Source organism: Gallus gallus, chromosome 2, assembly GCF_016699485.2.
Source record: "Gallus gallus isolate bGalGal1 chromosome 2, bGalGal1.mat.broiler.GRCg7b, whole genome shotgun sequence".
NCBI classification, from domain to species: domain Eukaryota; kingdom Metazoa; phylum Chordata; class Aves; order Galliformes; family Phasianidae; genus Gallus; species Gallus gallus.
Genome location: NC_052533.1, coordinates 145,997,151 through 146,024,386, shown reverse-complemented (window position 1 = coordinate 146,024,386; position 27,236 = coordinate 145,997,151). Strand labels below are relative to the sequence as shown.

The 27,236-nt window shown below is 39.3% G+C and overlaps 1 protein-coding gene across 15 annotated transcripts in view; it reads left to right on the top strand.

Moving 5' to 3' along the window:
• TSNARE1 (t-SNARE domain containing 1) overlaps positions 1–27,236 on the top strand; it is a 483,485-nt gene that overhangs the window by 287,373 nt on the left and 168,876 nt on the right. For 14 of the 15 annotated variants that reach the window (XR_005856948.2, XR_005856943.2, XR_003074075.3 and 11 more), the window contains 2 exons: positions 325–397; positions 12,050–12,132. Coding sequence is in view for 11 of the 15 variants with exons in the window: in XM_046931132.1 (XP_046787088.1) it covers positions 325–397; positions 12,050–12,132 (156 nt within the window). In the remaining 4 variants the exon portion in view is untranslated. Of the gene's footprint in view, positions 1–324; positions 398–12,049; positions 12,133–12,846; positions 12,904–27,236 lie in introns of those variants that run through there. The other variant, XM_040694959.2, reaches the window with a different exon arrangement.

Below are 27,236 nucleotides of genomic sequence, written 5' to 3'. Positions count from 1 at the left end.
ATTGTTGCTTTTTCCCTCTTAGTATTCTGCAATTCTGAAAAGCAACCATAAAATCATATCATTCTACCTGTTTCTTATAGAAAACTCAAGTCAGTTGGCTTACTTAGATCCAATAAACCATGGTATTGTTTAAAGGGATTTTTGAATTACCATGGGCGTATGGAGCACTGGGTCTTAATTCTACATAGACAATTATTTTTTCTTATTCTTTCTCTTCTTTGTTTTTTTTCTATCTTTTTTTTTTTTCCTTTTTTCTGTTTTTCTTTTTTTCTCATTACAAGGCTTGGTTATGAAACATGTCTTTTATGTTTTCTGTCTTTTCAGAGTGACATGCTGGATGTGAACCAGATCATTAAAGACCTGGCCTCCATGGTACATGAACAAGGAGACACAATAGGTAGGTATCACTGTTGAAGTATGTGGTTTTTTGTGCTCCTACGCCATTCCAATGTGTCGTTGTGTGTTCCCTCAGAAGAAGCTGTGATGCTGCGATTAATTTTCCTGTGTTTTGTGCATGTTGTACCCTTAGTGATGTTTTGATCTGACAAACTGCTCTGTGCAATAGCCTTCTTGCATTTGGAGTAGTTAGATATGTTTAGCATAAAAAAAGATTTTGAGGTGAGATAAATTTGTTCAATTTTGACTACAAGAAGCTGAAGAATATGTAATACTAACTAGAAAGGGATTCATTTTTTTTATTTCTACCTGGAGTTGTAACTAAAAAACAACAATACCAGTAGTAGTTATTGTCGTTACTGTAGAATGGCAAAAATATAAAAATAAAAATAAACAGCTTGCTTCTCCTAAATGGAAATTTCTCTCCACATTACAGATAGTGCCTGACTAAATCTGTAGTATGCAACCATTATGACATACACACACATAGCCTGAAACTTCTGCCCACTAGTTGGCCTCTTCTTGTTTTATAGCAGCCAATGGCTGAGAACACTGTGGAGGATTCTTGGGAATGGATGAGCTGAGAGAAACTGCTAGACATGGAACAGAGTACCCAGAGAGGTGGTGGATGCTCCATCCTTGGAGACACTCAAGGTCAGGCTGGACAGGGCTCTGTGCACCCTGATCTAGCTGTAGGTGTCCCTGTTCATTGCAGGGGAGTTGGATCAGATGACCTTTAAGGGTCCCTTCCAACTCAAACAATTCTACAATTATCTTCAACAGCCAACCAGTGATCACCATTTCTTTTTTTAATAGAGGAATAAAACACAGTGATCTGCTCTTTTTAAATTTCCTTTGACTTTTCTCTTTGTTACTGATGTGTTCTGATGCAGCTAAGAGCAAACAGATATTTTTTTCTTTTTTCTTTCATTTTTCTTTTTGGTGGGTGTACGTGTATGATAATACTGTGAAGCGCTTCTGAAGCAATTTCCAGTTCCAAATTTGAGAGTTAACAGTCTTGAAGCCATGATGAGTGACTTAAACATCAGAGAAGCGAAGTTTGGGAAGATATTACTAACCTGCAGTGCTCACTTGGAGTACTTACCAGAGCTCATGGGAGCTGGACCAAGTCCTAAGGCAGACATATGTAAATTATAAAAGAAGAAAATCTTCTGTGTTTTTTATTAAGCATTCTGAACTGCTTTGCGAAGCTCAAACCTATGTAAGTTTCTATTAGCATCAGGTATCTCCTTTCACACTGAAATGAGCTTGCTGCATCCCACTGAGAAACACCAGTCAGGTTTACAGGTGCAGAACAAAATCAAGATAATATCTACCAATTCTTTCCTGTTTTGATTTTTTTGGGGGCTGCTTATTTTTATACATATGAATCAGGCTTCAGAGCCTGATTCGTCTCCAGAATGTACATCAGATGTTAATGCCTTGAGGGACATGAGAGCATACATCAGTTAGCTTCAAGATCCTTGTAATCAATTTTCTTAAGGCAACATTTATTATTTTAGGATGTTGTTCATGCGTAGAAGTGGCCTAGTACTAACTAGCCTGTGAGAAAATGGTATTAAATAGTGTGTTTTGGTTTTACACCATCAGAAATGTTGTTTCTTCCATTTCACTGCAGCAGAATTTTTTGTATCTTCCTCAGAAGCACCTTTTCACACTGGCAATTATGGTATCTTCCCAACCAACTGCTGAAAGATCCCATTGTATATCGTTTGACATTCATATTACATATACATAAGTGAGATTAAGAGTCAGTTGCTGAAGAGAATTGAAACTCCCATAGTGGACATACAGGAGCAATGATGATAAGGGACAGTTCTCTTGACACTTGCTTGAGTTTTTTATTGCATTCCTCTTACGTGCATGAAATGAAACCTGTGTGTGTGTTGTTTAGAAGACACAAGAAAACTATATATCTGAGCCACATCATTCAGCAAAAAAAGAAAAGAAAAGAAAATCTAACCAACGCTGTAACATGAGCCACTTTTGTTCACCCTCAGCTGGGGAGAATTAATGGGAAGAGCTTGTCTGAGCTATGCATAGCATAGGAAGAGTAAACCAGATCTCTTAGAAAAACCTTAAAGGAAGTTTTGCTACTTTGTGGTCCATTTCCTTAATGAAAACATCCATAACACTCTGTAGAGTGTTATATGTCATAGAAACAATTTCTGTGAGGCAGGGAGGAAACAGATGAGGGAAAATGCAGAGTTGGGGCAGTGTATCTGTTATTTTTTGTCTTCTGCAAAAGTGTACATTCCAAGTCATGTCATCTCTTTGATAGGGATATTTAACTAAACATTATAGTATCAGTGAGTCCAAATCTCAAAGCCAAACCACGCTGGTGATGTTGGTTACCTTTGAATTAGCAGAATATTTTCAACACAGATTTACAGGAGCTCTTGGCAAAAGCATCTCTGAAACCTCATTGCAAATACAGGAAATGGGATTTCTCCTTCTCCCATAAACAAATCCCATCTCATACACTTTCTATCCCAATCTCAGTCCAGCTTTCTTCCTGAAGTTCCTTTCTGTCCCTGTCAAGTTTCTCTATTGCATAACTGACCAAAAGTCTATGCAGTAATTTCCATTGAAATAATCAAGCTGAATGAAGTTTGTGTACCAACTCATCACATAAAATTGGGATATTATCTTATTAATTAACATACATAGAAGCTGGCTGCTTCTGCTTTCAGCCCTGCTGCTCAAGGAACAATTCTGCATTAGTGATCTCTGCATCCAGGGCAACATGCCTGAACTAAGATGACTGAGCCTGATAGAGCTTACATAGGACTGATGAGCTCATGCAAAGGGTCAACAATACTTGTCAACTGATTTAGAGGGCCCTAACAATGACCCTCTGAAGAGAGAACACAAAATGTGGAATAGAAGCCCACAAACAATTTCTTGTGGTACTGTTGGAGAGACTTAGGGGATCTGAAGCACAAATGGCAAGATCTTAAGAGGATAATGAGTAAAACACATGGAGAGTATCAAAAAGCTGTTGGTGGAAGAGGGCTGTCTCCTCTGCTATGCTTAACTCTTACTGTAACAGGTTCTTCAGGAAAAGCATCGAAGGTAAGAATTAAGCACTTGGCACTCGGAGAAATAAATTACACTGGGGATGATTGCTAGTGCTAGGAGTCACTCCCTTCCATGCTCACAGATAGCGACTCAACTGTTATGAAGTACAGGTCCTCAACAGCTGGAATATTTCCAATGTTTCATACTGAAAGTCATTATTTTTCAAGTGCGGGCTCGTCTTTCCATTGGCCATACTGGGATAAATGTGCATAGTTTCATGAAGTCAACTTTATTATTGGTGTTAGGGAAAAGAAAATCTTGAAATCCCCATGTCATCTGAAGAAACTGAACACAGTTATCATTGTTTGTATTACTACTGATGAACAGAGGTGTGCATTTATCTACTACTGTAGGCTTCTGTTTGCATTGTAACAGAAAATAAAGATGACCTGAATAATACAGTCATTGCATTCTATTTGCCAGTAGCAAAAGAAAATGCTTTTATTTTTTTCATTTAGGAGAGTGTTTTTTCTCTCCTACCTGTGTGTGTAATATCACTAATTATGGCAAAATAAGGAGCAAAATCTACATCTGTCACCTAATTGTCTCAATTCAGCTTTCCCTGTTTGCATCTTCATCGCTTTTCACAAAGCCACAAAGCCAAAAAGCCAGACCCATGTTGTTCTGAAAATGTTACACATTTAGAATATTTGATACTTCTAGAAATGTTGTGTTTCTGCTGACGTTGGAAAATTTTGGAACTAACCTTATGCCAGCTTATCTGTAACCTTCCCACCCCAATAAAATGATGAGAGACTGGCCACTTATTTTAAGACTACAGCAGCAGGACATGGGAATTAGTCCTCTAATTCTTTGTTCATACACACAATAATAGAATGGAATCATAGGATGGCTTGGGTTGGAAGGGATCACAAAGATCATCTAGTTCCAAGTCCCTGCCATGGTCAGGGCTGCCTACCACTAAATCAGACAAGATGGGTACAAATTAATATTTGCAAAGCAAATCTCATTGTCAGGAAGAAGATCCTACTGCATCAAGGAAAATACTTTCTCTGACTTTCTTTTCTTTCATTACTTATTCAGGCTGAGATCTTCATGCGACTAAGGTTTCATGTCACTCTTGAAATCCATGCAGTACATATTTGGAAATAGTAAGGTTAAGAAACTTCATAACATTATTTAAAGTGAATGCTCCCTCACTTTGCAGACACTGTTACTTGGTATCTTCCAGGCTAGAACCCACAGACCTGCCAAGATAAATATAAACATGGCAGCTGGTGCTTTCCTTCAGTCTAGAAAGAAATTTATGATGGGGTCAATATATTCAGTGCTTGAGTAATGCTGGTGTTTGCTGACATAACACATTGTCAGTTATTGCCTGATGATAATAAACCTCCTTCAAAGAAAGAGTATTTGCAGGAGTGCAAACGTGCTTCTTATTTTGGAAGCTTTTGAATGGTGGTGGGTTTTTTTCCCCCCCTTTCGTTCTGTGAAGTCAGCTCAGTTCTGTTGCCTGTTTTATCATTATTGCTTTTCTGACCTGAAGGCTAGCTTAATGTGTAGACGCTGTCAAGAGTCAAGAGGGCACCTTTGCACACATGTTCTCCAGTCTGACTGCCTGAACGGCGTGACAGAGAGTCTGTTGTCATATGCATTAATGCAAGCCAAGCAGGGAAATCATCCAACTGGATCCTTAACTAAACTCTCTGGAGTTACGTGTCTCTGCTGGGACATCTGCAGAAAATGAACGCATCTTGAGAGTGGTCCCTGAATACCTGAATGTAACAGCTGTAATATCTACGTTTAGTTGAATGTGGTCTATGAAGTCTCTCATTTGATTATCTAAGTGATCTCTGAGGAGACTATTATGTGAATGGGAACATTGATGTTCTTATTGGCTCCTGATGAATTGGGAAATCTCCCAACCATCTTGCTTTCAGCCGTTTGTGGCAACATGAAGTTACACATCAACACAGAGCACAGCCCATGCAGGGAGTATATACAGGAAGTATATACGGAAGTTTTTCACACAGAGGGTGGTGACGCACTGGAACAGGTTTCCCAAGGAGGCTGAAGATGCCTCATTCCTGGAGGCATCCAAGGCCAGGCTGGATGTGGCTCTGGGCAGACTGGTCTAGTGGTTGGCAACCCTGCACATAGCAGGGGGGTTGTTCAACCCAGGCCATTCTATGATTCTGTGATCATAGGCAGTATAAAAATGAGATGAGTTTTTCTGCTGCTTTTCTGTTTCTGCTCTCTATAAGGATGAGTTTTTGTTTCGTTTTGCATGGACTTTTGCATTTACTTTTATTGCTGGCTGCTGGTAGGACAGCACTTGCTGGCTCATAAGGAAAAGAATAATGGGCAACTGTAGATTTCTAAATTTACTAACGCCTAAAGATTTGTCTGCTGCTCTGTGTTTGACCTTCGTAATGAGATTGTACTTGTAGTTAATGAGCCAGCTAATTTTGTAAAAGAAGCAAGGCTCTTCCTTTTATGAGGTTTATTGCCACCAGTAGGATTCTTCTCACACCAATTTACTCAGTCATTTTGGGGCAGTAGGAATTGCTGTGCTCTCAGTTTCTTGAAATGTTTTGATTGAGCAATAAATGTCGTACAGCTAGAAGCTGCCCATGTGGTTGGTTTCTTTCTGCTGGGAGTTGTCATACTCTGCCACAAACAAACTGCTTGGGAGGCCATGGCTTGAGCAAGTTAGGTAAACAAAACAAGCCATGTAACATAAAAGTTGTCAAACAACTTGCAAAAACAGCGACTTTACTTTCTAAGTAAAATATATGATCTTTCCAAGACAGCAAGCAGAAATAAAGTGTATTTCTTTCTATGAATGAATGCCCTAACATCCTCTTTTATTCCTTTGACATAGGTAGACATTTTCTCAATGAATTGACTGAATTGGAGGACTTGATCACTTATGCACCCAGCTGTGTGATAGGAGTGCTGTGTTAACTGTAGACAAAAATGGACTCTTGAAAAATGCTGTGTACAAGTGGCATTAAGTTATTTAGCCATTTATCTCATTATTCATGAGCTGGATTCGAAAAAGCAAGTATAAATGGATCATAGAACCATTTGAGTTGGAAGGGACCCTTAAAGTCATCTAGTGCATCTAGTGCTTTGATACCCAGGGGTCCTTTCCAACCTCTACAATTCTGTGATTCTGTGTTCTTCATTTTGTTTTGGTTTCGTAACAGTTAAAGTGAATGTATCTTACGGCAGTTTGAAATAATATTTTCTTTAGTCTGAATATTTTAAATAAATTTAAAAAAATATTTTGAGGTTACAACACCCTAGAATAGTGAGTACTACAGAAGAATATCTGCAATTTCTCATTGCAATTAGGTTTTGCTTTTTAAACTACTTCCAGAGATTATTGGGAAGAAAAAAGAAAATATAAGATATCCATAAATTTTCTTAGAAAAATGTTGTGTTTGTTGAATTGCCTTTTTTCATCAGAAGAAAAGAAAATATAAGAAAATTTTAAGAAAGGTGAATTGATTCTTTTGCCATGACATAATATCCTCCCATGTTCAAATTTGGGACTACTAGAAGTAGAGCCTGAGAGCACCCAAAGCCAGTTGAGAGCATCATATGGCAACATCGGATACCTCAGATTGCTGAGCAGTGAGAACACGAGCCATACCATGCACCTAAAGGAGCCTGTACATGAGCTGACTTCAGCTAAAATACCAGTTATTTGAGACCACTTGTTTCTCCATAAGAAAGAAAAGCGAATTACTTTCTATCTACTGAAGTAGTAATAATTCTGCACTCTGCCCTTTAGCACGGAGCAGTGATATGAGGCACCTTATTCTCTGATAGGACATGCTGTTTTCCAATAGATTAACGCAAGACGACGTTTGAATTTTAAATCCCTGGAAGATACATCCTGGCAGGCATGGTGAACCGCTGGCATGGCAATACTGTTTTTTTCAGTGCATACATATTTAGCAGATACTTGACATTTCCAAGATGCATTTCAAGGACAGTATAAATCACTCAGGAGCTGAAGTGCTATAAATTTATGCTAGTGTTCGGCCATTGTCTTATAGCCATTTATATTCATTCAGACTAGGGCTTTGGTCTGTTGACTGAAGAAAATCAGCAGGAAGAGCCAGTGATGACATTTTAGGACAGTTGCAATAGTCTTTTCAGATCTGCTTGGAAAATTAGCTTGAACAGTTGTTGCCCTACCACCAGGGGCTGTGGTGTGTTACTGTGTGGGAGAATTAGAGAACTGCTAAAGTCAAATAGAAAGCAAGGTGATTTTGTTGGAATCACAGCTCTTGCTGCTGCAAATTGTATTTCATAGAATCATTCAGGTTGGAGAAGACTACTAAGGTCATCTAGTTCAACCAGTGCCATATCTACCCTTTTCTTGAACACCTCCAGGGACTCCACCACCTCCCTGGGCAGCCTGTTCCAATACCTCTCCAAAATTTCCCTATAACACTCTATACCAATATGACCCATTTAGCCCTAGTTCAGCAAATGGGGGAGATTATTTTACAAATCCTGTGCCAAATTTATAAGTTGACATATACGTAGAAGTTGGCAAATTCCAAACCCTAAATCATTTCAAACTTCACTCCGGAAAAACTGCCATAGCTTTCCTTCATTTAGCATCAGCAGTCATGCCTGTGGAAAGCCTGAGCCTCTTTTTTCATGCAATGAGACTCACTTAAAACTCCAAGAACATGGCGATTAGAAACAGGAAAAAATCTTTTTCATGCTGACAGCAATTTCACCCTCAAATTTGGCTTTTAATTAAGAAAGAAAACTTTGCATGTTACAAAAACATTCTTTTTTTTTAATATTGTTCTTCTCAGTGTGCTGTATAGATTATTTTTGTCAGAAGTTATAGTGGTGAAACAGGGTTAAGCTTATTGGAGTGCTAAAAATAAAAGCATACTGTGAAACCTGAAGAGGCCCATTTTGATTATAGCCAAGTGGGAGCATTTTAAAATTTTCATTTACAAGCTCGCTTTCCTGTCTTTCAAGCAGCTCTACAGAAAATGCTGCCTTGTGAAACCAGTCCATTGTTGCCACTATAAAGACATAGGTCATAGGGGTGATTCCTTGATATATTTGGACAAAAGCCCCACTCCAGCCCCTGTCACTCCAGTAATTTCACATATAAGACTCCTGTTGGCCATTAGCAGGGTTTGATCTCATAAGACAGGTAAAAAATAGGGTTAACAAGCCATCTGAGGGTCATCATGACTTCTGTCTGTGTGTGACAAGAGTGTCATAAAATCATATTGAGCCAGTCAGCTCTGCTGCCCTCCTATTGAAGGGATGTGTTTAGGCAGGAAAACTATATGTCTTTTCCTAATTCCTCGATACAACCACCATCTGCTTTGGTACAGCCTTGTTCCTCATTTTCATAAAATGGTGGTCATATCGCCTTAAGGTTTTTGTTTGTTTCCAAAATGTACCACAGTCATAAATTCATCATCACAGAATGAAGATAGGAAGTCATTGTGTGATTCAGAGTACTGAGACCCTTTGGAAAACCCTAGACTCAGAGCTGAGTTATTTCACCTATTTGGTTGCAAATTCGCCATCTTTTCATGCTAAAGGCAGTTGACAAAGGAAAAGTCAGATCCAGCTGATGCTCTTGTCTTCTTAACAGCTTGACATTCCTTTGGAATTACTTCCTTCTCAGTCCCCAGCTTTGGAGAGAAGCCTGAACATAAGCAAGGTGAAGCTCTGAGCAATCACTGTCATTTGGCAGAGATGCGCTGACATCTGCTGAGTGACACATTTATTCTTGACTTATTGATATGGTCTGTGTACTTCCTTGTGATTTGACCCAAATTCTCAATTTATTCTCTTGCTTTCCTGCATAAATCAGCAGAAATACACAGTAATATAGTGTTACATATTTATGTCTCATTTTTATAGAGTTTTGCTTGTTTATTTGTTTTTGCCTGCTCCTCTCAGGATTACAGATTTTTACAGAGAAAATGTAAGTGGGAATTCTGCTCATTTCAAAGCTGCTGTTAGGAGAACAAGTGAGCAGAAACTTTGTCACCAGGACCCAGTCACTACCTCCTGTAACGTCACATCAACTCATGTAGGACATATAGCACATGACCATCCTACCTGGGAAAGCCTGTGCTGGAAAAAACGAGATGGTGGTTGCAAAACATGATGAGTAGGACGTGACTACCCCATTCCATGCAGCCGTAGTAATACGTTATTGAATGGTCAGGGTCTGAATTTCAATTGATGCAGACCAGTCTTGTCTCAGTGATTAGTTGCCAGTTACACAGGTCTATCCTAGCTTACAATCATGGAAAAAAAAAAAAAAAAAAAAAAAAAAAGGACTCCCTACTTCTAAGATATTCTTCAGTTCCACCCAGAAAACATCAACTGTACTTCTCGTACTACTTATATAAAATATTCAGAATGACCCCTCCCCCTTACTGATTTATGGGTTAACTTCAGTTTCTGGCTGGAAAGACATCAAGGCCAGTCCTGGAGACAAGATATCGTTTTTGAACAGGAGTATTGTATTAATTTAACAGTGATAGCAGAGGTGGACATGCAGTATTAGGGTTTTACTTGGAAACTTGCCTTGAGCCTCATTATTAAGTGAGAGGTTGAAAAGTGCCTTCTACGTTTCACTTGCAGCACTTAGGTACTTGTTTGAAGTAGACCTTTGGTAGATCCAATCACATGACAAAAATACTGCTTATTGCAGCGTGCTGTCTTCCCATTCATGTTTCTGTTCATCATTTCTAGTAATTCAGCACCCTCACTTTCTGCTGGTATTGAGAAGAAAAGGGGAAGAGAAACATGTGTCAGTTTCCCTGGAAAACATTCAGATTGTTTCAATACTTGGTTGTCACAGTGGTGTGTGCGAGTTTGTGGACTCAAATGTTCTAAGGTTCTGTACAAGCAAATTTGATGTTTCTTCATAGCCTGGAGTTGTGATCATTAGAAACAGTTCTGATGGCAAGGGAAGCATTTGTGCAGATCTCAGTAATGGCAACCAAGGTCCACGGTTTTAAAATCTTAATAAAAATTGTTTGAGAGGCTTTGGAAATGACCAATAAAATCATGTCATTTCAATCTATAAGAGTGCCAGGCATGTAGTTTGCTTTTGGTTACTACAGCATTCGTAATGTAGTAAAAAGGAATGGAAAAAAAAGCAATCCTCAGAGGTGTGAAGAAAGACTTTCAATAAGTTTCTAGGTGCTGAGGTGAAGTTGGGGAGGGAGGGGTGTTGTTCCACATTTTATCTTCAAGTGTTCATTCTAAATAAATAAACAAATGAATAAATATGTAAATAAACGTTACTTAAATCTTCAGTGGCAAGTCTTAGGCAAACGAAGTGTACGTATTCTTGTACTGTGGCCAGAAATTATTGGCTGTGCATCTCTCAGTGGACAAATTGGTGAATATTTCTAAGATTTCCATTGAAAGCACAAACCTTTAATTGCAAGTTTTATATCAGAAGTATCTTGCTTTCTAAGCACAGTTCTGGAGCCAAAAATTAAGCTTGTCTTTGGTGGAAGTGAGGATTTCTTTCACTGCCAGCTGCAAGGCGTAGCTGTCAGCCTTTCCTTTCTAGTCTCATTTTGATTCCTCATGTTTCCACTGGCTTCCACAACCTCAGACCTAGCAGTTACGATGAGCTTCATCTCCCTTAATTTCAGGCAGTGGCAATTTGTCTCATTCTAAGCCATCTGTGCAGACCTCTCTTGGAACTTGGAAATGTGATCCAGGAGTTGAAGCTGTGATTCATTTGATCTGATCAGTGGCAGGTAGCTACTGTACTGGGATGAATCACATCCTGTTAACTGCTACAGCATCTGAGGGCACTTGCTTAAATAGAGACTTAAGTATGGTCAACGCACATGATGCAGATAAAGTTTACTTCCAAGCTCTATGAGATAACATCAGATATAATCTACCATGTTGTTTCTGTCATTTAATCCAGTGGACTTGCCATTCTTCAGCTGAAGTGCTCTGAATGTGATATCAATTTTTCCATTGGATTTAGTGGGAGTGGGATGAGATGTTAACCTGCCTACTCTGCACTGCTGTAGCCTCACCTCAAACACCAGTTTTAAGGATTGGGTACCAAAATATCAGGAGAACATAACTATTAGAGAGCATCCAGAAGGGGATATATGAAGATGGTGAAGGATCTGGATACGGTTATGTATGAGGAGCACCTGAGGTCATTGTGGTTTGTTCAGCCCAGAGAAGAGGAGGCTGAGGGGATTTTTGGTGGTCCTGAATGGAACCAGGAGTTGGATTCTATGAACCTTGTGGATCCCTTCCAGCTCGGGTTATTCTGTGAATATTCATGAATCATGATACCATGATTCTAATATCTGAGGACATACAGAGAGCTATTAGTAATACTGCGTCTGATCTGTTAGGTGTCTGCAATCATCAAAATGCATAGCATTCCTCTTCCTGTGTAATGCAAAGTCTTGCAGAAAATGCTGCTTCTCTTTTTAGGCCCACATGTAAACTGCTGAATCGCTGTTAGTATAAAGCTTTTGTTTTAGGTTTGTACCCTATAACTATCTTCTATTATCTTAATTTGCAGATAGTATTGAAGCCAACATTGAGACTGCATCTTCTAATGTAGAATCAGCCAATGAGCAGTTGGCAAAAGCAAGTCAGCACCAAGTAAGTTGATCTAAAACACCTTACAGATACATTCAGTAATAGTATTTAAAATAAAATGTACACTTGATGTCTGTGAATCACATAACACATGGGTTGCATTGGATTTTGCTACCTGGAAAGATGATTAAGCATATTATAAGTAATAGCTATGTGCTTACATGTATGTATACATGATTGAATTATTGTAGCATTGGCAATTTGCATTAGAGTAGTCATTTAGAGATCTGCATATTAAAGAGCCATTTCCCAGTAGGAAACTCAACAATTAGCTATTCTTGTTCTAGGAAAAATGTCATAAAAAGTACATCATTTAAGTGTATATGTGTTTCTTATTGGAGTGTTTCCTTAGAATCAGGCAATAGTGCTTTTCAAAAACAGCCAAATTGCCGAAAGACATGATGTGGCTGGTGAATAATGGTTATGGAAATTGTGTTCAGCACTTTTTTTCCCTTCTGTTTTTCTTCACTGGAGCAAGACTAAAATATACACATTCAAATATATATATTTATATATATTTTTTATCTTGCTTGAAAATAGCTTGACCAGAATTGGTCAGTGGTTATTTCAGTGGTTACTTTCAAGGGATGAAGATCAAACAAAAAAGAAGAATGAAACAAAGAAAAAAAGGTTATTTCTTAGAATAAATTGACAGAAGAAAAGCTGCTATAGTTTCATTCTTTCCCTCACTCATAAACCGATTTGTTCAATTTCAAGGTGATTTTCATATACCTAGACTATTGTTGTGAGAAAATGTAGCTGAGGTGAGTGTGAATACTTTAGTGCCTCCTCTTTGGTCCTCGGACACAATGAATTCTGCAGGTCTGGGATGAAGCTCCAGCCTGAAGGAGAAGGAATCATAGACATTTTACTGCATTAAAAGAGGGTAATGTGATTTTAAAATTATCTACAACTCATTTTCTGGTGAAATGTAGAATGGTGAGTAATAAGAAGTTTTGCAGAACTTTGATATTGTGGAAACCAGATGTGGTCTTCAGCTGCATTTTGGTTTTAAAGCTGTATATATTCAAGATAATGTGTTTTACCATGCATTTAATCCTGCATTTGCCTTGAAAATAGACTGTTGCATTTTTAGAGTGGGAAATCTAAAATGAGACATGAATAAATTTAATACTTGACAGTAGAGCAGATCGCAAAGCGTAAATGAGTTAATGACAATTTGGGCTAGGAAGGTCGGAGTAGTCAGGCAGAAAATGAACTCAGAGCAGTATAAAGGATCTGCTTTCTTCAACCAGCAGGAGCTGCTGAAATAACCTACCCAGTTAAGAAGTCCTTTATTCTTCAAATATGTTGATCAAGATGAAGATATAGCCAGTCTTAGCAAGTCAACCACTGCTATGAGCATAAGGAGACATGCACCAACTGTTATTTATGGGAAAACACTTTGGATCCTTCCATGTCCTTGAAACAAGTCTGTGTAGAAGAATATCACTTAGATAAATTCTGCTGCCAAAGAAAATGTGCAGTCCACATCTGCTGTAGGGGATTGGTAGCTGGATGAGGATCACTGTGTACAACCTCAGCTGTCTTTCTGTCACCTCTTTTATGAGATATGGAAGGAAGATGGAATGAAAATGTTGTGACTTTGACTGCTGGCCTGCTATATGAGGTTTGTAAAATGGTGTTTTGTGTCCTGATACCTGCTCATTTTATATCTGAAAAGACATTTTTTTAGTAATGTGACAGGAGTGGCTCTGGTCACACATCCCTCAACAGCTTTTGTAGGAATTGACATTGGTGCCACTGCTCTATGTATGGATAGTGCAGTGCAAGTCTAGGTTGTCCTTTCAGGTTGTCTGTCTAGTTCTGGCTATTTTAGAAAAGTAGAGGATGGATTTGGTAGAATGATCACCCAGATGGCTTTGTGAGTCAACTGCTTTCAAGGGAGCTGCTGTAATTTTACACCCTTTAAATCAACTTCTGTATTGTTCTGTGCTGCTTGGAGATTAGTGGTTTTTAAATCTTAATGGTTAGTTTTCATATTTTTTTAAGTTGTCAGTTCAATAATGCATTTGGTTATTACCTACGACCCCTAGCATGGTGTGACTGCCTTGTAATGCAGAATGGCTTACAGATGCTTGTTATTTATCCCTACTTACAGGAATATATATACACATATGTATATAAAAATGTGTTTGTGTGCAAGTAGTATTTTATGAGATTATTGACAAATGTATACATAGATTAAGAAATCAGGACTGTCAACATGGCTGAAAAATTTAAGCGGAACACCTACTGTAGACCTTAATGAAGAAATTTCTGCCAGGAACAAAGACTTAAGTGACAGGTTATTTAGCATAACGTTTGCATATAATGCAGTGCAGTGCATCAACAATACAACTTGGAGCACCAGTTCCAACCCAACCATTAACATAACAAAGCATCAGTAAGGCTTTTCTTCAACTTTTTTTTCAAAATGAAGCATTTAGGCTTAATGCAACAATAGAAATATTTAAACAGGTATAAATATTTTCCCACTGTGTTCCTTTGCCTGCATTTTAAATTTTGAAAGAGGCTCTCGCTCATCTTGAGATGGTGCTAGCAACAAAATTTTCCAATTTGCTGTGAATATTCACATGCTTCATCTAAAGCCTTCCACCAAGAAAAACAAACAAATAAAAACATCAGTCACCTTAAAACAGTAATAAAGCCAATTGGAGTCTGCATCATGGGGTAGGTGCAACTGCTGTTGTAGAAGGCAGAGTAAGACAGCAAAGAGAGTAGATTGTCTCAATTGCTCATTACACTTCTGATCTTAGATGCCATAGAAAGTCTCTGAGTCCACGCTGTGTACCATAATTGGCTCTATCCCCCGACAATACCACTTTTCTGCTTCACCAGGTAAATTCACTAAGGACTCTGTTGTGCTCAGATATTACTGAGGCTCCGTGAGCACTGTAGAACTGTAGCAATAAACATAATGCTTATGCCTATTCATGATTTAGTGAAAATGTCTTATGTCATAATCATTTATTTCCACAAATATTTTCATGGCATTGTAAATCATTTGGTACGATTTCAGCATTACTTGACTTACACTGGGTGATACGTGTTTGCTATGTCTTCACTGCAATATAAGATGTGATAGTTCAACGTGTAATTAATCATGAACAAAGAAAATGTTGCATCCCAAAGCCATAAAATGTTTAGTGGGAGCTGTCACATCTTTGAAAGAAATACATGTTTTTACATTTTTTTTTACTAGAGATAATGGTTAAGTAGAATGACTGAAGTACATGCAGAAACATGCATGATGAAAGCGCAGATGAAAACACTATGAGATATTGATATGAGGCCTTGAGGAAGAGAGGTTGTTTCCATATAAAACACCTTTTGATCACAGGGACTCAACAATTTTACTTTGTTACCTTGCTTTTCTCTAGAAAAGACAAGTTGGAAATATAACAACTGAAAGAGAAATTTGACAGAGATATTCTCCAGTGGTAGACTTGCTTCAGTGCCTTTCCTTTCTCATATCTGGTGGACCTCATGAGCATCTCACATCTCTTGGACCTGAAGAAGATATGGTGACTCTTAGCATTTAATGCCAGTGGCCCATATTTGTCTCCTAAATTGTCACTGTCTATACCCCTTCAGGAGATTATTTGTCCCACTCATCTTAAGACAACAATTTTAACATAAGGTGAATTGCGCTTTGGAAGATAGAATCATGGAATCATAGAATCATAAAGGTTGGAAGAGATGACTAAGATCATCTAGTCCAACCATCAACCTATGCCCAGCATGTTCACTAACCATGTCCCTCAGTGCCACACCTCCGTGTTGAACACCTCCAGGAACAGGGACTCCACTATCTCCCTGGGCAGCCTGTTGCAATACTTCACCACGCTTTCTGAGAAGAAGTTTTTCCTTATATCCAACCTGAACCTCTCCTAGAGCAACTTAGAGACATTACCTCTTGTCCTAAGGTTTTACTGGAGAAAACACAAATGTCTATGGTTGAAAAAAGTATTTCTGAGATATTTGTCTTATTTTACACTCACAGAGATGAGGAGTTTCTTCCTACACAGTTACCTTATAGAGATGTCTAACGTAAGTCTGATGATCTCCTCTCTTAACGTACCTCTTTTCTTTCTCTCTAAATTCTGGACTTTATCAATAAATAACCTTGCTAACATTTCACAGGGAAATAAATCACATGCAAATCACCTCCTTATAAAGAAAAATTAGGGCATTTGAGACCTGCCTAGATGATTTTCTGTGCAACCTACTGTGAGGAACCTGCAGGAGGGCATTGGACCAGATGATCCCCAGAAGTCCCTTCCAAGCCCTATGATTCTTTGATTCTGTGATTAGCTTAGTTGCAATGGACATTGCACAGAGGGGCTGGTTGCAGTGAGATGAGCCATGCTGCTTCTCTCAGTTTGTTCATGGCTTCCTGCAGATGGATTGGGAGGAAGAAAAAGAAACAAATCCAGACTCCACAGATACATATTAAACCAGTTATTCTTTTTGACGCAAAGTTTGACCTAAGTTCATCTTGTCTATGCTGACTGGAGCACTCGGTGTGCTGGCTGTTGTAGCTCGCTTGTTTTGGAAGAGCTGCTTGTGTTGCTCTGGTTAATGCTGGTTGCTTTCCTTCCCTCTATCCCCTGTGGAAGTCAAGCTAATTTGGATTCAGTGGCATCGCAAAGGCATGCAACAGTCCGGTGACCCTCTTTTGTAGTCTAAGAACAATGACATTTTTTCCTGTAAAGAAGCAATTCTTGGGCCTGACTTTCAGTGATACAAAGAGGGGTGCTTTTCAAGGCTGGAGTGTTAAGGAAAAGCCTCGTACATGTTTCACATTTGCAGATAGATCTTTTTGCTGAGGGATCACCAATAAAGAGATGGCCTCAATTTTTGCCCAAATAACTCGTTGGAACTTAAAAAAAAAAGAAAATTTGGATTTCAGAATCACTTTCTTGTATTCTAGTCCTCACTGTAAGGTACAGTGTAAACTATCAACCTTTTAGTATCATAGGGTCATTAAGGTTGGCAAAGACCACTAAGATCATCTAGTCCAACCATCAGCCCATCACCACCATGCCCACTAATTATGTCCCTCGGTGCTGTATCCAACCTGAGCCTCCTCTGGTGCAACTTTAAGCCATTACCTTTCATCCTATCACTGCTGCCTTGGAGAAGAGGATGTCTGCCACCTCGCTACAACCTCCTTTCAGGGAGTTGTAGAGAACTATAAGGTTTTCCCTGAGCTTCCTCTTCTCCACAGTGAACAATCACAGATCCCTCAGTTGTGTTCCCTTTTGTTGTCGTTGCTTTGCTGTGTCTGTCATGAATGTGGCTGAGTTTGCTGCTTCTTTGGGTAATTAGCACTTGTTATTTGGAGGATTATGAAGTTATTTATTTGTCTGGCAGTTTCTGCCTGTGAAAGTGATGGGAGCTGAATTAAAGCCGCAGTAGGAGCTCAGAGCTCTGTAAGGACTCCAAGCAAAAGCTGATACCGAAGTGACTGTGTAATTACACAACTAAACCTTAATCTCTCCCTTCAGCAGCTTAAGGAAAGTTTTCTGCCATCCAGAGTTTTTATGGTTCTGCGCAGTGATCTCCAGTTAATAGGAAAGTCCTACCTAAACTGGCTTAACCTCACAAATGTGCCCAGCTTGCTTGGTCATGACACTGAACTTGCCAGAGTTTAAGAAGTATCTGGAGAACACTCTCAGACATATGGTATGATTTATGGGTGGTCCTGTATGGAGCCAGGAGTTGGACTCAATGATCCTTATGGGTTTTTTCCATGTCAGGATACTCTATGATTTCCACTCAGAACTGATTTCTCCAACTTCATTGGAGAAATTTCTCCTACAGCATTTCTCTCCTACAACAGCTGTGTTCTTTTCACCCCTTCTCTCTCCCTTGAAGCCATTTTCTCTCACAAACCCAGTCTCTCCATGCTCTTTTGTTGGATGCATGTTTTCCAGTAACACTCCTTCCTCAAACATTTCTTTCTCAATAATCCCACTAATTTGCTTGCCCCAGATTGCTCAACACCTACCCCATAGGGATGTTTGGCTGAATCACCTTTTAGATGTGCCCTCACATATTTTGTGCTGCTACAGAGCCTCAGAGCAGCTCCTTGCTGAATGTTTGGCCCTGCATTTAGGCTCCTTTTTCCATTGAGTTGCTGTGCAAGGTGCGCAGGGCAGTGCTTCGTGCAATTACATGGCATTGCTCATTAGCTTCCTTCAACAAATAGGCAGGAGCAGCAGGTGAGTGGTATAAAACTTGCGGTTCCTTTTCTCCTTGCTCCACTGGCTTCCTGTGAAAGATGAGCTGAGATTCTGAAGTGTTTTATTTTGAAGCAACTTCTGTTTGCATGTGTTTTGTTGTTGTTATTGTTGTTGTTGTTTTACTGTATTTTAATGCAACCAATTTGCAAAACAGCTGCTTACCATAGGAAATTGATGTTCAAGTCAGCGGCAGTCCAAGTGATAAATGAGCTGTGTGAATGCAGCAACTTAACCTCAGTGAGGACTGAGACATACAATTTATTTAAATTTCTCTCTCTCTCTCTTTTTTTTTTTTCCTGTAAATAACGGATCTATGAGATCAGAGATCTATTGGGAAAGGATTTGTGTAGAGCTTTTTGTAGTTGGATGCTATTGCATGTGAAGGCAGTGTCTTTCAGGTGTTTTGTAATCACAGCTGGACATCTCTTCATTTGTACCATCAAAAAGAGAGTTTACTCAGCCAATTGGTAGCTTAATGTTTCTTTATTTTACTATAAAATATGGCCTGAAGGATTTTTGGAAGCTAAAAAAAAAATCATCAATTGTGAGCTTTTAAGAGAAATCACTGCTTTCTCAAGTAGGAAGCAAAAAGAGCAATAGAGGAGAGGGAAAGGAGGTGACAGAAGGGGTGGGAGCATGGTTAGCAGTGAGACATTGATGATGGAACTGCTCTGACTGGCATGGGGATGAGTGGGTGACTGTAGTGTTTAGAAATTGTTCATCAAATGGCCTTGGAATTATCCAGCACTGGGGCTGGACCACATCAAAATGAAGGAATATTCATTACACTGTATACGAATGTCTGTATTTGGTGTTTCAGTGGCAAAGGTTCTGCGTGTGAAGGCTGAACAAGTGTGATCTGCAACAATTTGGAGGCAGCAGAAGGAATTCACATTCTGTCTTTTGTTGTTCTATTTCATTTGTTTAACAAAATCTCTTTCCAGGGTACAATTTCATTTTGAGAGGTCAGAGATTTAAAAGCAATTTTCCCTTACTGACAGCAGCATAAAGTAGTGAGTTACGTTTCTGTTAGTGGCCTCATTTAACTGAGGAGTGAATGGAAATCCTTGGTAACTGAGTGGAAAACCACATGTAGAGTTATCCTTGTGCCCAGTGATGGCACATACAATCGATTGCATTGCCCAAAGGTTAAATCTTTGAGAGATTGTATTAAACATGTCTTTTAATGGGTCTAGGAATAACAGGAAGTTAGGAATATTAACACTGGAGATGGATACCTAACCTGACATCTGATGAAAACCAGGAATAGAAAAGAAGTATCCCGCTTTGAGTCCCAGCTGTACTGCCTGGAGCGATATTATGCTGGACTGTGATCTTGTCAGATCTCATCAAGTAGAAAAATGGTCAGATTTGGTCATTGTTCATACTGGAAACCTCCACTGAAAACCTTCACATACAGGTAGCAGAGCTTCCTTCAGTTCATTGGGTAGCACCTTCTGAGTGATTCCTTTCTGGCCCAGGGACATCATCCAAAAAGTGACACTGTTCCTGAGACTTCATCACATTTTGATAATCGGTGTCAGTAAAGATGTCACACTTTTTTGAAAGCAACAGAAAACAGTTCAGCTGGGGACTTACATCCCATAGTGGACAGTCATAGGACAAGGGGAAATGGTTTTAAGCTGAGACAGGGGAGGTTTATGTTAGGTATTAGGAGGAAGTTTTTCACACAGAGGGTGGTGAAGCACTGGAGCAGGTTGTCCAAGGAGGTTGTGGATGCCCCATCTCTGGAGGCATTCAAGGCCAGGCTGGATGCGGCTCTGGGCAGCCTGGTCTGGTGGTTGGTGACACTGCCCATAGCAGCGGGGTTGAAACTCGATGATCATTGTGGTTCTTTTCAACCCAGGCCATTCTGTGATTCATCGTATGACTCTATCCTGATTTCTGTGTCTTAATATTTTACTTAGTTCACATAAGCTTCAGTTTATGAGCTCATCTTTTGAATAGGAACGATGTATGAACATAGTGATCGTAGGATCAGCTCACCTGACTTGATACTTAAAATTTGGGCAATTAGAGCGAACCAAGCTAAGCTTCCTTTGCACACAGCTCTGGAAAACAGTTCATCCTGCTTCTCTTGGATAGTGTACCTTGGTCTGTGATTAAGATGTTCATCCTGGAGGTGAACATTTGTGTTATTGCTAATGGAGAGGTATCTTCAAGGATACACCTAACTGTTAGGTAGCTAAGGCACAATTTGTTTGTGTAAAAATAGAGATTTGATATTCTTCTGAGCTGAGTAGGACTTCCAGCTGTGTTCCTGGCTTCCACTATGGTAAGCTGTTGTTCCACTGAAAAATCACAAGTCACCTCTGCCAGTCATATTTAATTGTTATTGAGAACCTGGGATGTCTTTAATTATCAGAAGCCGCCAAGAAAGCAAATGCGTATTCACCTACTGGTTTTCGGTTTTTTTTAGTAACAATAACAATATCAGTCATGAAAGGAAAATGTTACGTAAGAAGAAAAAGAGTTATGGGAAATGAAATTGCATTTGCTTCTATTTTGGCAAAGCCTGAAAACAATTTCATTAAAGTTCTTTTCTGTATTCCTGAAAGAAATCACAGGCTTGATAGGATACATTTGTAGTACAGCTATAAGGTCTCAGCCCAGAACTATCGTATTTTGTGAACAGGAATAGTTAAAATCAATTTAGCAAATGCGAGAGTCTCACTAAACCTGACTTGAGCAATATGCAAAACTCTTGAAGACATTTTGAAACAAAGAATTAAAAGCGTGGAGTTCGGCAGAGTGTAGGTCAAAATGAGGTTTCATTTCACTTTGAAAAAGTGATTGCATATCTTTATTTGTGAAGATAAAGAATAAGGAAGACAAAGGTGGTGAGGGAGACTTGATTTCCTGGACTTTTAAAAACATTTTCTAAAATAATAGCGTATAAGGATTATCTTTATCTAGAAAATCCATAGAGAATGAAATACAGCTTCTAGGCTGTAGCTTATTCTTGTATAATCAACTTTAATTTGGCTTCAGTTCTTCATACATCTCACACAGCTCACCCATGTTTGGTCATTCCCATATTCCCTACTAGCTGATGCATATGTACATACCTGCAACAATTTGGGGATGATACGTCTCCTCGTCATTTCTTCTCATGAAAAATGGTGACTCAGCACAGCTCTGATTTGCTTTTGTGATCAGACGACGCCAAAATTTCTACACCTGGTCCATAGCCACATGGCATACACCAAGCTTCCTCAAAGAGATAAAGGAGTCATCTTTGTTGGGATTTAGTTTTAAATGAAGATACTTGATGAAGATACATCTTATCTGACTACACATAGACACCTACATTTTAATTAAGAGTCTGAAACACCAAGTTTTTGATAGAAATTGATTGTCCAATTTAGTTGCAACAACAATAGCATCTAATGTCATTTGAGATGCACTTGGGAATCCCAAACAAACATATAAGGCCGACATATATGAGAGACTTACTACAGGAAACCCACAACCTTATAACCTTCTTGGCTGGCAGTGTGAACCCAGTTGATACTAGAATGCTTTTATGTGGTCAGCTGAATTACCATCACAACACCGTGAACTGATGCTGGAAAAGGATTCATCTGATGCCCCAGTAAATGTCTTCTTTGAAACTATCTGATTCACTCTCCAGTTTCTCAATTGAAAGATACTCCCAGGACTATACTGGGCACTTCAACATGAAAGTCTGTGTTTAGGTATGGGTACATATTGCCAAATTATTGAGAGTGAAAATTGAGTAAGTGGAAAATTAAAAAAAAATGAACAGTCATAGAATCATTGAATCAGAGAATCATAGAATCACACAGATTGGAAAAAGCCTTAAAGATCATAGAGTCCAACCACAACCTAACCATACTACCCTAACTCTAACAACCCTCCACTAAATCATCTCCCTGAGCACCACATCCAAATGGTTTTTAAACACATCCAGGGATGGTGACTCAGCCACCTCCCTGGGGAGCCTATTCCAGTGCTTAACAACACTTTCTGTAAAGAAGTGTTTCCTGATAGCCAACCTAATCTTACCCTGGTGCAACTTGAGGCCATTTCCCCTCATCCTGTCACCTGTCATCAGTGAGAAGAGACCAACCCTGCTCTCATGGTAAGCACCTTTCAGATATTGGAAGAGAGCAATAAGGTCTCCCCTCAGCCTCCTTTTCCCCAGACTAAACAGCCCCAGTTCCTTCGGTCTCTCCTCATAGAGCATATTCCTCAAGCCTTTCACAAGCCTTGTTGCCCTTCTTTGGACCTGCTCCAGCGCCTCCATGTCCTTTCTGTACTGAGGTGCCCCAAACTGAACACAGTACTTGAGGTGAGGACTCACCAAAGCTGAATACAGGGGCAGGATTACTTCCCTAGTCCTGCTCACCACACCATTCCCGATACAAGCCAGGATGCCATTGGCCTTCTTGGCCACCTGGGCACCCTGCTGGCTCATATTCAGCCAACTGTCCATCAGTATACCAAGGTCCCTTTCCATCAGGCAGCTTTCCAGCCACGCCTCCGCAAGCCTGTAGGGTTGCCTGGGGTTGTTATGACCAAAATGCAGGACCCGACACTTGGCCCTATTGTAACTCATACAGTTAGCCTTGGCCCATCGATCCAGTCTATCCAGATCAAATTAGAGTTGAGTTATCCAGTCAGGCTTAGAGAGCTTGAATCATCTGTATCCATCACAGGGCAGCTCCTGGACTCATCCCACAGAGACCATCACTGCAGGCCCATTCTGCCGACACCTGGGCACTGTCACCCAACATGTATTCTTATGCTAATATTTTTACAGAAATTTGAAGAAAAAAATAAGATTATTGCTAAATATAGTTCTTTATATTTTATTGTACACTAATATCAAGCACGACATTTTTTTTGTCATTATGCTTGATAGTTAGAAAGCATCAGGAGAAATGATTTTACCTCTTTGCTATTGATCATAATCCAACAAACGTGACTTCCCAGTGAGACAAACTTAAAGGAGGAAAATCTTCTAATTGGCTCTTTTTTTTTTTTTTTTTCCCCAGGTACATTTTGGAGCTTAACTTTTAAGCTAAAAATCAATTACTCAGATGCATTTTTAAATTTTCTTTAACAGAAAATGAGTGTTTTGAAGAAACTGTATGTCACAGAGGACGTTTGTTTTGGATTTTTGTCATCTAATAGATTAACAAAGTTTGGGGTGTAGACTCCTTGTGGACCTCCTACTTAACAAAAGAGTCAGTCATCTACAGATTTCTCTCTCTGTACTCTGCCCTCATGAGGCCCCATCTGGAGAACTGCATACAGGTCCAGGGCCCCCAGTACAAGAAAGACAGGGAGCTGTTGGAGAGGGTCCAGAGGAGAGCCACAAAGATGACCAGAGGGCTGGAGCACCTCCTCTACCAAGACAGGCTGAGAGAGCTGGGCTTGTTCAGCCTGGAGAAAAGAAGGCTGTGGGATGACCTCGTTACAGACTTTCAGTACCTGAAGGGAGGCTATAAACAGGAGGAAAGTCAACTCTTTTAAATGGGTAGATAACAGCAGGACAAGGGGAAATGGTTTTAAGTTGAAGGAGGAAAGTTCTTTACTGTGAGAGTGGTGAGGTGCTGGAACAGGCTGCCCAGAGAGGTTGTGGATGCCCCATCCCTGGAGGTGTTCAAGGCCAGGTTGGATGGGGTGGTGGGCAGCCTGGTCTAGTATTAAACCTGGAGGTTGGTGGCCCTGCCTGCAGCAGTGGGGTTGGAGCTTGATGATCCTTGAGGTCCCTTCCAATACAAGCCATTCTATGATTCTATGCACTACAGTAAAAGAGATCAGATTTTGTAGACTCCCGAAATGGACTAAGTTGGAAAACATGCAACTGATCCCTGCTCTTTTAGCTTTGTAGGAAATTAATATTGAATTCATTTTGCTGTAGTTCCTTCTTTTTTTGCAATTTGTTCAGGATAAGAGAAGAACATTATTTGAGTCCATTGATTCAGGCTACAAAACATATGAAGAACCAAAAATGTACATGGTTGAATGAAACATTTGTCCTATGATGTCAATAAGCCACACCTGTTTAGTACAGGATAAAATTACCTTATGGACAACCTCCCAGGTTGTTTTTTTTTTTTTTTTTTTTTGCAAGTAGCCCTGTCGAGTATATCACTGAAATACTGTTGTACAGCCATAAACTCAGTGAGTCCTGCCAGGTAAGCCAGTTACCAGCTCTGTCTCAGTAGCCACTCCAATTTTATCATTACCGTTGTCTGTATTTCCTAATAAATGCATCACTAGCCAGCAAGCTCTTCTGGCTTGGTTCTTACATTTCAATAAACAGTTCATATGAAAAATTACATCATTGATCTCAGTGTAATTAAACTAATCTAAAAATGTAGGAGATTGAGGCTGTACTTGGAAAGTCTCATCGTTCTGAGTGAATGGGGAGACACTTGCAGACATTCACCCAAATGAACATCTGCCAGTAGGTTTTGGTTTCCCTAGGAGCATTCAAAAAGCTGAGTAGCTCACTTTGCCCTGTTCTGCTCAAACCACTTGCAGTATCAGTCTTTTGGTTTTCTATTTGGTTTCTTCCAGTAGAAAGAAAATCGTACCCTGGGCTTATTTTTTCCACTAAAGTTAGTCTTCAGGTAGTGTAAATGTGTGCAGCTGCCTGGAATTAAGACTTTAAAACAGGTGAGAAATGTCCCCGTTTTTGATATAATTACAACTGAGTTGTATCTGTTCTCATCATTTATTTACTTATTCATGGCCTATGGAGGCCATCAGGGGTTACTGTCAGTTTATATACTTCTGTACTGCTGTGTACCATTTTTAAGTAATGTTTTTGTCAACCCTGAGACAGGTATTCCATTACACTACTTCTGCGTTCTGATGAGAATCCATCATCAAACTATATTTTCCTGTTTAATAGCTTCACAGGAGAAACCAATGTAATTTTATGAGTAGCTTGCCAGGGAGAATGGCATCCTTAAATTCACCTGGAGAAAAGAAGTTAAAATTGTTGTTAGAATTAATAAAAAATATGCAAGTTTCTACCGAGTGAGCATGCCCAGCTGACATTATCAGTGCCATCTTGCACCTCTGCTATCCATTTGTCTTTTTGGATAGGTAGTGAGGAGACCTTAGAGTGAACTGGGATTGAGGCATCCTCTGGAATGATCTTAAATGACTAAGCAACATCTTAAGGAATTACGCCCTCTTCATAAAACACAACTTCATTATTAAGTTTTATTAAGGTGGCTCGTAAGATAAAAAAAAATTACACAGTGGGTCAACAGTTCATTATAGTTTAGAAGTCACAATAAATACTTCAGGAGTTCTTTTTTTTATTGGATGCACCTTGTGTATATTCTCCATAGCTTGCTTGCTTTTTTTTTTTTTTTCTCCTGGTGAGGGACAACATATCATTCTTTTTTATAGACAATAGCTCTGTCCATTTATGAGAAACAATTCTTGCATCAGTTCATTTTTACTGTAGAAGACATTTTTCTTACACAGATCTGAAACTTATAAAAAAGTAAAATAAACTCCATTTTTATTTATCTGTACTCTTTAGAGTCTGTCCCAGTGGATATTACTCTTTTCTGAAAACTTTTTTTTTTCCTTTTCTTTTAAAGAAAAAGAAATCATCTGCAAGGATATAGTAACCTAGGGTTTTCATTGATGTCAAAGGCATATTTCTCTTTGCCATTAATGGGAGTAGAATAGAGCTCTATCTACTATAAAGTGATATTTGCTGATTTAATAGTACCGGGCAGTTTTGTTTTTTTTTTTCAGAGTAGAGGAATCTGAAATTCCACTTCTGGTCTCAAGCTTTCCCTGATGCTCCTCAGTTATGTAGGCAATGTAGTTATTATTGAATATTTAGAAGTATAGGAATGTAATAGCAACTATTTTCAGCTATCACCAACATCATCAAAAATTCCACAGTAAAATTTGACTGTAAGTTCCAGTTTCTATGGGCTGAATGATATACGAATGCCATGTAGTAATACATCCTTGTTGTCTTCCTTCTTCCTGGGAAAGCATGGAATACACATTTCCCCAAGACTCAGAAACCACAGACCAAACAGATCCCTTCCTGCCTTTAGTTTTAAGCCTTGTATTTCCAAGGCATTCTCTGATTCTCCTGCACTTCATTAGGGCAGTCATGATGGTATGCGAGCGGAAAGTCATTGTCTGGAGGCGCCTGCTTCTTTCTGTTGTTTCTGAAGTGACTGTGGGACTATAGCTGGATCTACTAGCATATCATACTGCTACAATTTCTTACATTGGTGATATTTTTGTCTTTGTGTATGTGTATACATAGGAATCAAATAACAGAGTAAACTGAAGGTTGTTGGGGAATTTTACGCTGACAGATTACAGATACCCACGCAGACATGATCTCAGCGAAATAATGATTTAATTCTGTTAGTGCTGGTGAAGGCTTCAGCAAGGCTGTGCTGACCGGTGTTGTGCACTTATTTCAAGGGACAGACAAGTTAATGAGAATACGAAAGCAGCAGGAGTGATCTGGGGACTAGCAACCCTAACTGCAGAGGAGAGATTGCAAAAAGAGAGTTGGTTAGGCTAAAAAAGACAAGATGCAGGGATAATAACAGTCTATGGGTACAAAGAACTGTGCTGCAAAGGGAAAAGAATAATCATTTCTTTTTTTGTTTATTACACATGGAAAAAAAAAGTAATGGGATTAAATTGCAGCAGGGAGGAATCAGAGTAGGTATTAAGAAGGAGCTACCTAATGATAAGGAACATGAAATACTTTTTGGGGAGGTTTTAGGGTCTTAAGTACCAGATATCTGTAACAGTATCTTGTGAAACATATTTCAG